Source organism: Podarcis gaigeae (assembly GCF_964106915.1).
Source record: "Podarcis gaigeae genome assembly, chromosome: 4".
NCBI classification, from domain to species: domain Eukaryota; kingdom Metazoa; phylum Chordata; class Lepidosauria; order Squamata; family Lacertidae; genus Podarcis; species Podarcis gaigeae.
The window spans coordinates 79,176,755-79,191,486 of NC_139677.1; the positions used below are offsets into that span (position 1 = coordinate 79,176,755).

General features: G+C 38.9%; 1 protein-coding gene across 5 annotated transcripts in view; it reads right to left on the minus strand.

Moving 5' to 3' along the window:
- NBEA (neurobeachin) overlaps positions 1–14,732 on the minus strand; it is a 344,666-nt gene that overhangs the window by 51,690 nt on the left and 278,244 nt on the right. For all 5 annotated transcript variants that reach the window (XM_083735945.1, XM_083735946.1, XM_083735943.1 and 2 more), the window contains 3 exons: positions 12,287–12,427; positions 5,857–5,976; positions 1,432–1,584 (listed from right to left, as the gene is read on the minus strand). In XM_083735945.1, the coding sequence (XP_083592071.1) occupies positions 1,432–1,584; positions 5,857–5,976; positions 12,287–12,427 (414 nt within the window). The remainder of the gene's footprint in view (positions 1–1,431; positions 1,585–5,856; positions 5,977–12,286; positions 12,428–14,732) is intronic.

The window sequence follows — 14,732 nt, forward strand, 5'->3', positions numbered from 1 at the left end:
GGATAGATTGTATCTGACAACAACAGTTGCTATTATTATTTGGAACAACAACCGTTGTTGTTAGCAGGGGGATGTGAATGCTTTTTTGCATTTAGAGCATTTCAAGTCAGTTGAAATATGAACTTCTCTAGTGTGAAAACCCAGGACATCCAAGGGAAAGAAAAGAACAAGAAGATCTTTTTATATGTGATTTTTAAAAATCCCTGTCTGTACCCGTGCTGGAATTGAAATTGCTTTTCTTTCTTTCGTTTTTATTGTTAAAATGCTATGGGATGTTTAATGGGAAGTGATTCATAGATGCTAATCATTGCACTGTGAAACTAGGCTTGCCTCAATAGTGCAATTATTTTATATTGGGTGGGGGAAAATAGGTATTAACAAAATGAACAGTATCCAAGGGAATATTAGGTATGTCTTGCAGTGCAAACCCAGTGCAGAACAGAGGGTGGATGACGTTTTTAAGCCCAATGGCTGTATTAATGCTCAGATGCCCAGCCCACAAGGATCACCTGCCAGTGGTGGTCATATCCAAAGCACAGCCATGTGTGCATGAACACACACACTACACAAACAGCTCCTACACTCATTGCACTTGTACATTCACGTCTGTGCAAAGTAGACTGATGGATAAATTGTGAAGAGCCTCTCATATGTGTAGATTTTTGCAGAGCGAGGGCAGCTCTAGGTTGTGGAAATGCACCTTAATGAGTGTCTCTAAATATTCTTATTAAAACACTAATGCTCACAAGTTCAAATTAAGGTTTTTTTTAAAATAACGAATATATAAATAAAATGCTACTAATCATACAAGTTTTCAATCTAAGCAGGGTGATACTGAGCTGATTTTAAATGCATCAGTTACTTTTTTATTGCTGCAGTATCTATTCTATTGTACTTTCTACTCAGCGTTTAGATATTTGAGTTAAAAATATAGTCATTAATCTGAAACAAATAAAATTCAACAAACATGCTAATGGTGTATCGTTTCAGATGGTGTAAGATAGCAGGTAGGAAAGTATGCTTGATCCCAGTGTAATCAGTTAATTCCTTTCAAAGGAACCAGTTTTGCAAGGCACTAACGTATCTCTTTCAGTGCTCCTATATACCTTTGGCTTTTCAGGAAATTTAGCATTTTATTTTATTTATTACACTAATCTCCTGTTCTTTATTTAGAAAGTTCAGAGTGGCATACAAGGGGCATCCAGGCAGTGATCACGGTTTCATTATGAATCCCTGTTGAAGTATATAAAATCTACTGCATAAAATGTATATGCTTTCAAATATAGAGTGGATACAATCAACCACTTCTTCCATTTGCTTTTTTCTTCCTCCCATTTTCAACGTCTGCCCTGTGGAGGTGAAAAGCTAGTGATGTGCCAGCTTGTTAAATCATGGAACTTGTTACTCAAGCTTAACTAAAAGCCTTCTTACCATCCTATTGATGCGCACAAAGTCTTCGGGCTTCTTTGCCCAAGGGGGAAGCTCAACATCATTCACAACAACTTCATCTTCTCTCACTCCAAGGTTATATCCGTTGCTGTTGACAAACATTTCTGGTAGGTAGTAGAACTCTGGAATTAACTCCTGTAGTGGAAGAAACAAACACACTGTTTCTGTAGACAGAATTTATTCAAGAACTTTTGCAACCTTGTCCTTATGCTTAATTTTCAATGCTATTATACCTTTAAGTTGATTTTTAATACAAAGCATTTAATTACTCAATAATAGATGCAGCAACCGTCTCAGTTCCATTCTGCTACAGAGGCCATTGCTTAGATAACCTTCATTAAAATAAACTAATATAATCAGAAATATTGCTGTGTGCAGAGGCATATCAGAATATGATGCTGCCTTACCCTGACCCAGGCTGCTGCTTGATCTAACTTTCCTTTCATTGTGTACAACAACAGATTTCCATAGGTAATAGCATGATTGCCTGTGGACTCCCAGACTTCAAAGTGTGAAGGAATGGGGGACCTGTGGTACTCCAGAGCCTGTTTGGCTCCAGCTCCCATGGGAACCAGCCAATGGCCAGAAATAATGGGATCTGTTGTCTATCAACATCTGGCTAGCACAGATTCCCCATCCCTAATGTACAATAATAAGGGTGTATAAAGAATTAGCCAACAATAAAACTTTTCAATAAAGATATCACATTCTACAACCTTACAAGGTTCCTAAAATATGTAAGACTAGGGACTATGCAGTGTGTATACTATTAAACTTGGGTTTATTTGAATGTGAGAGATGTAAGCACATGAGAGATTTTAGCTCACGTTTTCTAGAAAAACAGCTGGGACTTTAAAGTGCCTAAATTTCAATGGATCTTGCCAAACTATAATTTCAGTGTCCATGTGATATGTCCTAATTATTGTTAAAGTACATACTCCAGAAGTTGAAATGTTTACAGAACACTAAAAGTTCCTGGACAACAACCCGATAATTCTATGTGACTTTTCACAAGATGGAACCTTGCCTGTCCCCCTTGAATTCTCATATCCACTCAAATAACTTAAGATTTCTGTTACTTAATAAGCAGCTACTTTTCCTGTGGTCTTAGTAGCTTAGCCTTCTTTATTTCTTCTGAAATAAAGAACAATGCAATAAAGCTACCAGGAACTTTTAAAAGGACAAAAATGAATATTATACCAGACATTTTATGTCTTTAAATATGATCTCTAGTTTATTTTAATAGCTATGCTAAACCCCAAAGGTATTGTTAATAGTATTACATGTGTTATGTCTTTGTATGAGGTAAAAAATGCCAAACTACATTTTCTAATTTACAAGCTTTGGATAAATTCAAGCTGCTGAAAAATTAAACTTTAAAACTTGGTGTTATAGAAGGCCACTATTAACACTAACATAATAGGATACTATAAGCCACAAAGATGACATTTCAGTTTAATATGTTTTGCCAGGAGTACACCATTTTATGGCCTCCCTCTGAAATAAAATCCAATACAGACGTTTTCAGTTTTCTAATGTAATTCACTGCAGGGTTTTAAAGCTGTTTCCCTCACCACCCCCACCTCTGCCAGTTTCCTTCTTTTCCCCTAAAAAGCTGATCCCTGGGTATCCATTAATTCAACAATCACCTTATATTGGGGGAGGAAGGGTGGTCATTCAGTTATAAGAACCTCCATTAACTATATTAATTTACAATCTGTCACCTTAATGACATTTTGTCATAGCTACCTTTTCTGACATCGACATACTCTTGTCCAAGTGCAATGTAACATGTTTGAGAAGCATTAGAGAAGATTAGTTCTTGAGCACTCTATTCTTTGGATGCCAAAATTATACAAATTGAAAGGGGGGGAGGTGCTAGCAAATGTGAAAAATGAAATGGTCAAGTTAGGGTCATTTTCAAGTGGAGTGTTTGCTAAAGGATCATTCCACTAGTATTCATTTTTTGCTTTGTACTGATTACTACAGGAAAAGGTCAATGTTTCAAGAAAGGCAAAAATAAACCCTTTCTGGCAGCATTTTCCTTTCTGTGCTGTTACACAAATTTGTCAAACATGGCAACTTTTAATACCTGTATTTGAAAATTACGCAGTGCAAACACACTGACCCAGTTCAGATGTAACGGTTTGTTTTTATAAGAACAACCATGTGTGAGCCTCGGGATCGTTCCTCCCCTCCCACACAAAGGGAGTAGATTAGAAGTGGTTTGCAACAAACAGTAGTTTGCCATTTTGTTCACATGTGGCAGAACAGTAGTTTCAGTGCATTATAGTTCTTAAGCGAGCTTTCTGTTTTGAGAATTAACCATGGCTTTTGACAAAACTGCAACTGATATTTGTTGTAAAGCATAATGAAAAGCTTCTTATTTTCTCCCCCTGGTTTGGAAGGGAGGAGAGAAGGTATAAGACTGAGGTGCAGGCGTACTTCTTCTCATGACAGCAAACCATTACTTTTTTTTAATATCTAGATTGGGATAATAAGCTTTCACTGTTTAATTTTAACCATGGAAATTCACCTCTCATGAATAAAAGGGGGTGGGATGGAGGAATAAGATCTTTTCCTACCTGAAGATAGTGCCTAACCACAGGGTCAACATGCCTTCCAAACACTAGGAAAAACTACAAAATTTGGCATCTATTGTCATTTACATTCTGTACCAGTGGAACAAGATGTCTGGTGCTTGCAACAGCCACAACAACTATCATATATCTACAAGCATCCAGTCTAGCCTTACAGTCTGGATGCCTTTCAGGGTAGATATTCAACAGGCTTTTGTGTCCTTGGAATGTAGATAAGATGAAAGTTGACAACAACTTTGGAAATTAAGAAAGCCTATATATATATATATATATATATGAAAGAACAAAAATAATAATCTAGTCTTCAATTATCTTATTTATTTGATTTTTTGCAATCTTGTCCAGTATGCCAATCACATATTGGGTCAGTATCCCATTATACTAAAGATCTATAATACATAGATCCCAAAGTTGCCTTTGAGTACTTCAAACATATATTTATACATTTCAAAACCAAATAGCACAATGTAAGTCCATCAAAATGGCCTGGCAAAGTGGTCTGGCAGATACTACGGATGTTTATAGATTCAGAGACATTTCAACTAAAACAATAGTAAGGGAAACAAAAAGTTCTGATGAAAGAACGATGCATTTCAGTCTCAGCAATACTGCACATTTTGAAAACCAACAAAACTTAGGGCTTTTAGCCCAAAGAAATATGCATAAGTGAATTATTTAATGTGTCAGCTGATCCTGATCAAAAAGCATTGTTTTCTTTACAATGCTGATGACATACCAAATGACATTGGTTTCCAATGGAATCAAAATCATGGCAAGTACCTGGTAAGAGTTTATGAGTTTACCAGAGGTTTTTTGTTCAACCAATTATTTCTCTCTCCTAAGTCAAAGCAGAAATTCAATACATAAATAATGTAACTCTTAGTAACATCAGTATAAATGGATTTTGAGATCGTAAGTGCCTTTAAAAAGACTCCAGCAATGTGCTTTTTAAAAAAGAAATAGTAACCAAGTTTCTATTCTTGTTTCAAATAAGAGTGAGTGCCTTATGATGATATAAATTTGATTTCTTTTGTAAATATTTAATAGCAAGACACAATCAGAAAATATCTAAAATCAAACAATGGGCTACTAGCACTTTTCATGTAGTTTGGAATCTATCATATTAACTGGTAATCAGGAGAGGGCACTTCTTAAAATAAAGCAAAAATGTAGGATTCAGTATTCAAACATAAAAAACCTTTCTATAGAACAATGGAGGTATAATCACAATTGTGAAATTACCCTGCTCGCTGGCTGTTTCTACGTATTGTGTAGATATTGGTTTAATCTAATGTGTACTGTTGCATAATATCCCCAGGCATCGTCAAGTAAAAGCTAAGGCTTACAGAAAAGCATACATTTTAAATGTGTCTTGTCATTAATGCTTTATTAATTGCCCCAGGCAATGCAAAGCCAGAGCTCAGCAAGCTATAACAATATGACACTTTAAGGTCAAATGCAATCTTGCTCTGTTTATGGAATGGGCCAAATATTGAGTTAACAGCAGGAAAGAAAAATTATTGGGCTTTTCTCTATCTTGTGATTATTTGATTTAAATTAGAATGGTTGTGGGGTTTTTTTGCAAGAACAAAAGATCTTTTGAGCACTCAAATATCGGAAGAGTCTTTATTTCTCATTGTATATAAAAATGGCATTTTAGAGCAGTGAAGTCTAAAGCAGCCATTCTTTTTGCTCTTACGTGAAACAGAACTTCAGGAATGCATGAGTTGATTGTTTATTTGTAGTATGTAATAACAATAACAGTTACTCAATTATTTTGCATGCATATGTAGCAAAATAATCCTACCTTCACATCTGAAGTGTCTCTTTGGCTAGTTCTCCAAGATCTTGCCACTGAAGAAAAGGTTCGATCTGGGTGATCAAATTTTCCATCATTTGCATTGAGGAAGAATGTTGTAAAGGGTTCCTACCACAAAATTAAAATAAAAAAATAAAAAAAATGAATACAAGTGTAATAAGCAAAGGAATCCAAAACAACTTCATAATTTGAGTGCCTTCTAGGCTTAATATTTAAAATTAATTAAGGGAAGAATTAATAAAGAATTAATCAGCACTTCACACTAATACATTGCTTATGCTTAATCTCTTGATGCAACTATTGCTACTAATAACCCAAAAGCATCTGAATCCTAGAATGGAAGGATTACAACAAATGATGTGCTGGCTCTATATTAGAATACTGTCATCAAGAGACTGGAGTATTACAGTTTATTTCACACACACCAGTCTTCCAAAATACTTCAGTAATATCTCTATTTCACTGACTAAACTCCACTGCTCTTTAGAGAACTTCCCATATGTTTTATTTTATGTGTGATATTATATATATATATAATATGTGTGATATTATATATATATATATTATATATATATATATATATATATATAATATCACACACTAGCCTGGGAACTTCCTCTCTGCCCAGAACATTGGAGGCTAGACACCACACCCCCTCTACAGTATTTATAGGAACTCAAACATTGAGATCCCGCTCTGTTCCAGTAACAAGAAGCCGAAAGCACCAGCCTGAAGATGACGAGTGAGACCTCGTCGAAACGTCGCCTAGACACCCCAACTTTTACACGGGAAGACACCCGAGGACACCAAAACCTGCATATATATATATATATATATATATATATATGAGATGAAGAGTAAATTATACCAAGCCTTCAACGAAGAAATGATTCATAAAAATGAAACATGTTAAAGTTCCATTGTTTTCAGGATGAGAGATCTAAGCATCCACTCAACTCCCTAATGAAGGGAAAATGGGAAGTGCTTAATTTTGGCAGGATGCTACTCAAACTACATATCTTCAAACAAATTATGTAATTAAATGCATTTAAAAAATCAACATAGAACTGTATCATTAAAATCTTTTTGTTTAGATGTTCAATAAGAAATTAAAGCTAAATCCCCATACCAGGCTGCCCTCCACCATTAAAAATAAAATAAAATAAAAAAAGACTCTTTCTAGCTAGCTCTCACAAGTGTTGACTTTTGCCTACCAGGGCTACATATGGAAAGAGGAGTTAGCCGGCAAAACACTCCTACACAATGAGTAACACACACAAAAATTGGCGGGGAAGATGCAAAGCGTTACTAGATTATGATGCCCTTAGCTCATTGTGTAGAATCAGATGATAAAGACTAGAACTTATATTTAAGCCACATGCAACCATTTGGCCATCAGAAATTAAAGCAGCAATGTTTTTGCCCACACTCTAAAGGAAATAGATATCTCAATTCTGATATGAAATGCAGCAATAATGCTGAATGTAATTTGTTCCCAGTAAGAAGAAGAACTGTTGATGTGTTAGTTTCAGACTTGAAATCAGGGAACGACAACATTGTGGTGCTCACCTGACTTCCTGGCAACCAAGTCACTGTTGCTTACCTGGAAGGAGGGCAAGGGAGGGGGGGGGGTCAATGTGGTGCAAACACACTGGCAGGAGCATGGGATTGGTTCCAACAGCGTGTTAGCACCACATCAGTCTTTCTTCTTCTCTGTAAGCAACAGCTGTCAAGAGATCAGGTGAGTTCTGCCACCCCACTCCACCGTGCACTACTGACTTCAATGATGGCATGTATCCATGTCTACAATAAACAATTTTACCCATATTCTATCAATTCTGATGGTCCCAGTAGACCAGGGATATGGAGCCTATGGTTCTGCTGATGTTGAACCCAAACTCCCATCAGACCTTGCCAGCCTGGTCAATAATTAGGAATGCTGGGAGTTGTAGTCCTCACCACTGCAGCGGACTATGTTTTCACTGCTTGCATAAGCCATAGAATTCACCTTAAATCCAAGGTTGCAATCCTAAGCACGCCCACTAAGGAATGAACACCGTTGAACACACAGGGACTTAATAAACATACATAGGATTATCCTTAATCTCAGAATGAAATGTTTTAGAATGAATTAGCAGAGCCCTAATAGCATATACAGTAGTTAATTCACAGTGATATACTCCAAAGCATTTCTTATATGAAAAATTCCTTATTGAGAAGAATTGAATAATTACAATTTTAGTATCACTGCATTAATTACCATGGCAACTATTAAGTTCTGTTGATAACAGCTATGGTCATTAACTAATGAAAAGTATCCCCTAAACATTAGGCAGCTCCAGTTAAAAAAATGTATAGTCTGGAAGGTTGGATTCATAACGAACATGAAATACAACGCCAAGCAGGAAGTAACATGGAGAACATGATTGTGTTTGAGCAGTGTGAGTCTAAGTAGAGGACTTCATTCTAAGCGCAAGTAATTTAGGCACACACTACTCACACTAATTTGTTCAAATGTAAGAATTTATTGTCAGGCATTTTCAACTATGGGTTGTAAATAATGTGTCAGCCAAGTGCAGTTAATGGCTAAGGTTATGAGAGTGTTCAGAAATGTTTACTGAATATTTTAAGGAGCACTATTTGCTCACAGACTTATTTAGCATATAAGCAATGCCTTGTGAAACTTACGTAATTCAGAGGAGAAAAAGTGAAAGGCAGGTTATTTCCTCCAAATTCCCCTGGGCCCTATGCAACATCTGCTCAGAGCATGAGTAGCATGGATTGGGCAGAAAGGAGGCACTGGATGGGAATATGGGAGATGTGTCCACATCTCCCATCTACTTAATACCCCATCACATATTTAATCTTAGTTGGTTGGAATCGATTTTGATTGGAGGGAGAAAACTCACACTACCTTCTTTTACCCTGCATCTGCTCCAAAAGTTTGTTTGACCAAGCAAGGCAGACATTAGGGTCTGCCTTACATGACCAGGCGATTAAAGAAGCTGATAGTGGGAACAACAGCCTTTACTGATTGTCTCCTGAGTTTGCAAAAAGCAATCCGATTTACTGTGTCTATTGCTATACTAGAATAACTGTTCTTGAATAAAGAGCTTCCAAGCTCTCTCAGAACTCTAGCTCTTGAACTCTAGAGATCACAGCATGTTCAGCAGGGTTCATTGATCTTGACTCATATGCCAACAGGGGTGACTCAAGAATAAGAGATCACCCCAAATATTATTGGCACCTCATCTGTTTTAAAGTTGGACCTATTAATGTAAAACCACGCACATGGAAAGGTGGGGTAGACATTTGAATAAACAATAGCTACTGGGACCTGTTGTATAATGGAGAGTACTTGTTCATGGTTCTAGCCAGGCATTAACTTCAACGGGTATATGCTGAGTAGGATTCGTGTTGAATACTGCCGGCTTTGGCTAGTGATGGGCTAGTTCCTGTTTAAACCTCACAGTGGAATATATCAGATGCTTAATCCTACATCCCTTAATGAAGGTTAGATTATGGAGGTGATATGGTGATGGAGAGGAATCACCTACTCCAATATGAGAAAGACTGTCATTGCCTGGCAAGTGGCCAAACAAAGCAATAGCTAAGACTGCACTACTGCAACTTGGTGATGGTTCATGTTTTTAATTATATCTCCTTTGAATAAATAAGAAAATATTTTGTACATGCCACAAATGGCAAGCTTTAAAAGAACAGTTAATCTGTTCAATAAGAATAAAATTTATATCCCATTAGTGTTAAAAAAACCATTAATCTGAACACTTGAAATTTATGTTGTACTTTTAAAAACCCAATAAAACTCTGTGCACCGTTACTCTGATTTGAAGATTGTTTTGAAGGTGCTTATTGGGGGAAGCTGAGATTCTAAAATCAGAAGCAACTAGGGATTAGGAAAAAGCAGTAGGGAAAAGGTAATTATAGTCAATTATGTTACAGTATAATCCTAAATTCCATGACAACATTATTTAAGAGTCTGAGACAAACACAAAAGCAAGAAAATTCATAGTCAAGGATTAAGCCTTTCATAGTTGAACACTACGGGGTGCCCCATTAGACCAACATATGGTGTCTATCTTTTGGATTTTTAATCCTTAGCCTCAACGCATAGGCTCTTCTACATTTATCATATAACCTCGGCATTAGTTCTTACCTTCAAAAATAATTTCCTATCAACACACACTATATTTCCTCTTAATTTTTCTCATTTAATTGTAATTACATTCAGGCAAAGATGGCTAAATTTGAAAGAGATTAAAAGAAAACCATGGCTTTAAGAGAAAATCACGCCTGCCTTGCTCTTCCCCCAATCCTGTTGTTGCGCTTCCAGGAGCTAAGTTGTGGCTTGGCTTAGCATTACATGTGAACCCAGGCTTGTGATTTGTCTCCCCTAAATAGAGCATGAGTGGTACACAGTGGCGTAGCGTGGGTTGTCAGCACCCGGGGCAAGGCAAGTAATTTGTGCCCCCTAACCCGTGGATTTGCGCCCCCTAACCCGTGGATTTGTGCCCCCTAACCCTAACCCCTAGATGTTGCGCCCGGTGCGGCCGGCCCCCCCTGCACCCCCCACGCTACGGCACTTGTGGTACGTCAAGAACCTTGTCCTCCAGGCTATTTAACATCCACATAAAGCTGCTGGGAGCTGTCATCAGGTGTGTGTCACCAATATGCAGATGACACCCAGCTCTAGCTCTCTGTTCCACCCTGCTTGATTACAAAATGGGGTGCTTCAAAGTCGGAATCAGACTTCATAATTATAATTGGGCTACATTTTATTGCATTTTCGAGGTGGTATCCGCATGAATAAATTGTGCCAATAGTGGTTTCCCCCCTTTAAATATAGTGGACATTATGGTTTAAATGCCTATATTTTTAGGAAGCTGGACAACTCAGGGTGACGTGAACATCCCAAAAGACAAAGGCTGCACTGAACAGTTATGCTACCACAAGCACTTTTGGCTCAGCAACAGAACTTCCCTTCCCTCTCCTTTCCCCCCAAGTCCCCAGTTTGTCCCCCAAATCTGCTTTAGAGTGTTTGGGGAAACCCCTGAACATATTTAAGGGGTGCATGGGGTACAAAGGGAGAGACAAGTTCCAATTCACAGCAAAAAGTGCTTGCAATAGGGGAACTGGTGATTTGGAAACTGCCTATTACTTCCTATTAGACCTAGCTGTAGAGTTGATGAAACCCTGGCTTAAGTCTAGGGGTCTAAGGGGTCTAACCATCTTGCCTGGAATATGAGAACATAAGAAGAGCTTGCTGTATCAGGCCAATGGCCCGCCCATCAAGAAAGGCAGTCTAGGAACTGGTAGGGCCTGCTACCACTACCAAGAGAACAAGCAGATACAAGGGCCTGCTACCCTGCTACCAAGAGAACAAGCAGATACAACAACAGAAAATAATTTTTGTCGGTGACACAATGACAGAAAATCGCAGTTGCAATATGCTTCATATTAACCGTTTTGTCTGTCCGACTCAAATGTGGTAATCGTGCATAGTCTGATGAAGTAGTGCATGATTGATTTCCTCCCTATCAATGGAGGTGTATTTTTCTTGCTTTTTCCCCTTCCTTGACTGTTCACAGTCGATACACCCACCATGCAGTAGAGCACTGGGATTCACCTGGCTGTTCTTCAGAATGGGTTGTTTATTTATTTGCATTTCTAAGCCACTTAATATTTTTAAAATCCCTGTGTACATTATCCATTAAAACAAAAAGGTAAAGGTAAAGGTAAAGGACCCTGGATGGTTACGTCCAGTCAAAGGCGACTATGGGGTGCGGCGCTCATCTCGTTTGAGGCCGAGGGCGCCGGCATTTGTCCACAGACAGCTTTCTGGGTTCATGTGGCCATAAACCACTGCTAGTGCATGGAGGACTGTGATGAGTGCCAGAGCCCACAGAAATGCTGTTTATCTTCCCGCTGCAGCGGTACCTATTTATCTACTTGCACTGGTATGCTTCTGAACTGCTAGGTTGGCAGAAGCCTGGCCAGAGCAACGGGAGCTCAGCCCATCATGCAGATTTGAACTGCCAGCCTTCTGATTGGCCAGTCCAAGAGGCTCAGTGGTTTAGACCACAGCCCCACCCTAAATACACCCTAAAGCCAATAAAAAAGATATCAAAGTTAATAAACCAGGAATCCACACACATAAATCAGGGTCCAATCTTATGGATCAGGGAAAGCCTTGTTGATTTGGTGACTTGATCTATTTGCTCCACTGCAATTTCACTTCTATCATGGTTACCCAGAAGCAGGGAGCCATCTAAGTGGTTACAGCAGCAAACATAACATGGATGAGGATTCTGTAATTCCACGTTTTATGAAAGTAAAAAATGAATTTGGCTTTACAGGTGAAAATACTGAATGAATAGGAGGCGACAAAAATACTTACAATGCGAACGAGCCAGCATAAGGTACAAGTAGATGTTGAATAATGAGTGTTATAATGATAAGGTGGAGTCTGGTCATCTTCCCATGTCTCATAGCGCTCTGCATAAAAGACTGCTCTCTTTGGATTCAAAGCACCGATGGGCTGCAAAGAGAATACATATACATCACTATATGAACAGCTGGAGAATGCTTTGGAGATCTATATCACACTATTAGTTTGCATCCTTTAACAAGGATTCACCATATATGACATTCAGCAGCCCAAATGTTGATAATTCATATTGCAATTTGTTCAGACTGCTTGAGAAGGAGTGGGAATTTTATTTCAGAGGCTTGAGTTACTAAACACATGACTGCTTTAAAAAAAAAAAATGTATATGGCATAAGTCTGCAAAAGTTCAAGACCATTTCAAATGGGGTGGGGGTGGGGGGTAGTTTCCCAGTGAATTTAACAATATATTCTGGAAATATACATCTAAACCTACATTTCAGATGCTTTCAAACCAAAGTAACGTTACTCTTGTCATTCACCGTAATGACACAGCTAATGAAATGTGACTTCTGTTCAGGCAGGGTACTTTGTAATGCGCATTTCATGATGAAAAGATTTTACACAGAAGGCCTTGTGGTGTTTGGTGATCTTAAGCAGAAATTCTTGAATATGTACACAGTATGAAAAGACAGCAGCCACTTCCAAAGACGGCCAGTTTTCACATAAAGAAACGTTCTCAAGAGGGAAAGGGGGCAGTAGACACCCCCCCTTTACTTGCCTATTTGTGCTAAACAGGAAAGGCCCAATTCTAATTCTTCCTATAGCCATTGCTGCAGTGATATACTATATAAGGCAAACAGTGGAAGATTTCCTCCATCCCAAGAAACTCAATTCTTTTCTTTTCTTTTCGCTTGTCTCGCAAATCCTGCACGTTTTCTCCCAAAGGGAACAACCAAGTACGCAACTCTACTCACATGCTTTTCCTTTTCCTTTGCTAGAGTCATCTTACCACTTTGGCAGTTTGAGTGTCATAGGAGGAGGATCTTAATAAAAAGCTAAGAAATTAAGTGGGAAGTGATGGATGTGCCCCTGGCACATTCAGAGTCCCACCAGCTGCTCATCTCCTTTTCTGCACATGGACCTACCTCTTTGCTCTCAGACAAGGAGATTCCCTAGGATCCAGTGGCCCCTCAGTTGGCTTTCCCTGGAACTTAGGATTCCTCCCTAACTTAGAAGTCAAATGAATACGAATAAAAAAATATATTTCAAAGGGCCCATAATACATCTCAGGTACACTACAAGTGGGGACGTGGGTGGCGCTGTGGGTTAAACCATTGAGCCTAGGGTTTGCCGATCAGAAGGTCGGCGGTTCAAATCCCCATGACGGGGTGAGCTCCCGTTGCTCGGTCCCTGCTCCTGCCAACCTAGCAGTTCGAAAGCACGTCAAAGTGCAAATAGATAAATAGGTACCGCTCTGGCGGGAAGGTAAACGGCGTTTCTGTGCGCTGCTCTGGTTCACCAGAAGCGGCTTGGTCATGCTGGCCACATGACCCGGAAACTGTACACCGGCTCCCTCGGCCAATAAAGCGAGATGAGAGCTGCAACCCCAGAGTTGGCCACGACTGGACCTAATGGTCAGGGGTCCCTTTTCCTTTACCTTACACTACAAGTGCACACTTCCAGAGTGTTACAAATTGCAGACCCAGGCGTCGTGCGCCTCTATGAAGTGCCAGAGCTACTGATGTGGATGCACCCTGGACAATCACTGCCATAGCCACTGGACTTGGATCAGGCCTGATGCCAGCTGGCTGGGAGAGCAGTTTGGGATCCAGCAGATTCTAGGCCAGCTCCATCCCATCCTATCCTCGTGAGGTCCCATTTGGGGGATCTGCTGCTGTGCTCTGCCGGCAGGGATACCACAAGAGCACTGAAGGAGGTCTGAGTCACTTGCGAGGCTCAACTGGCAGAAACAAGCTGAGGGCTTCCTCCACTCAGTTGAAACCCAATTCCCAGCCCAGCAGTAGCATTTTATAATCAAAATATAAAATAGCCATTATACTTTGGTGTATATCATTTTTACAAAATAATTGCTTTCTCATATTTTAAATATGTGTACCTCTTCTTAAGCTTACTATGTTTAGCTCAGAACCATAAATGTGTTTTATAGTGCAAACTCCATGTTGGGCTGCATGGTGACATATTCATGCGTTAAATTCATAGTAGCAATGTGTGTATATCCTCCAACCTAAATCAAGGTGAATACTACAAAAATGGAGAAATAAAACATATTGACAATAGAGAATGAATCAAATGCTTATTCCTTTAATTCCAGATTCTTTTGAGGTAGGTATCTGTTAAATAAATAAAAAAATTAAAAAGAACAGAATTGCTTACCATTTTATAGGGGTTCTATCTTGTGGATAATTATAGCTTAAGTCAATGTTGTACCAAGATT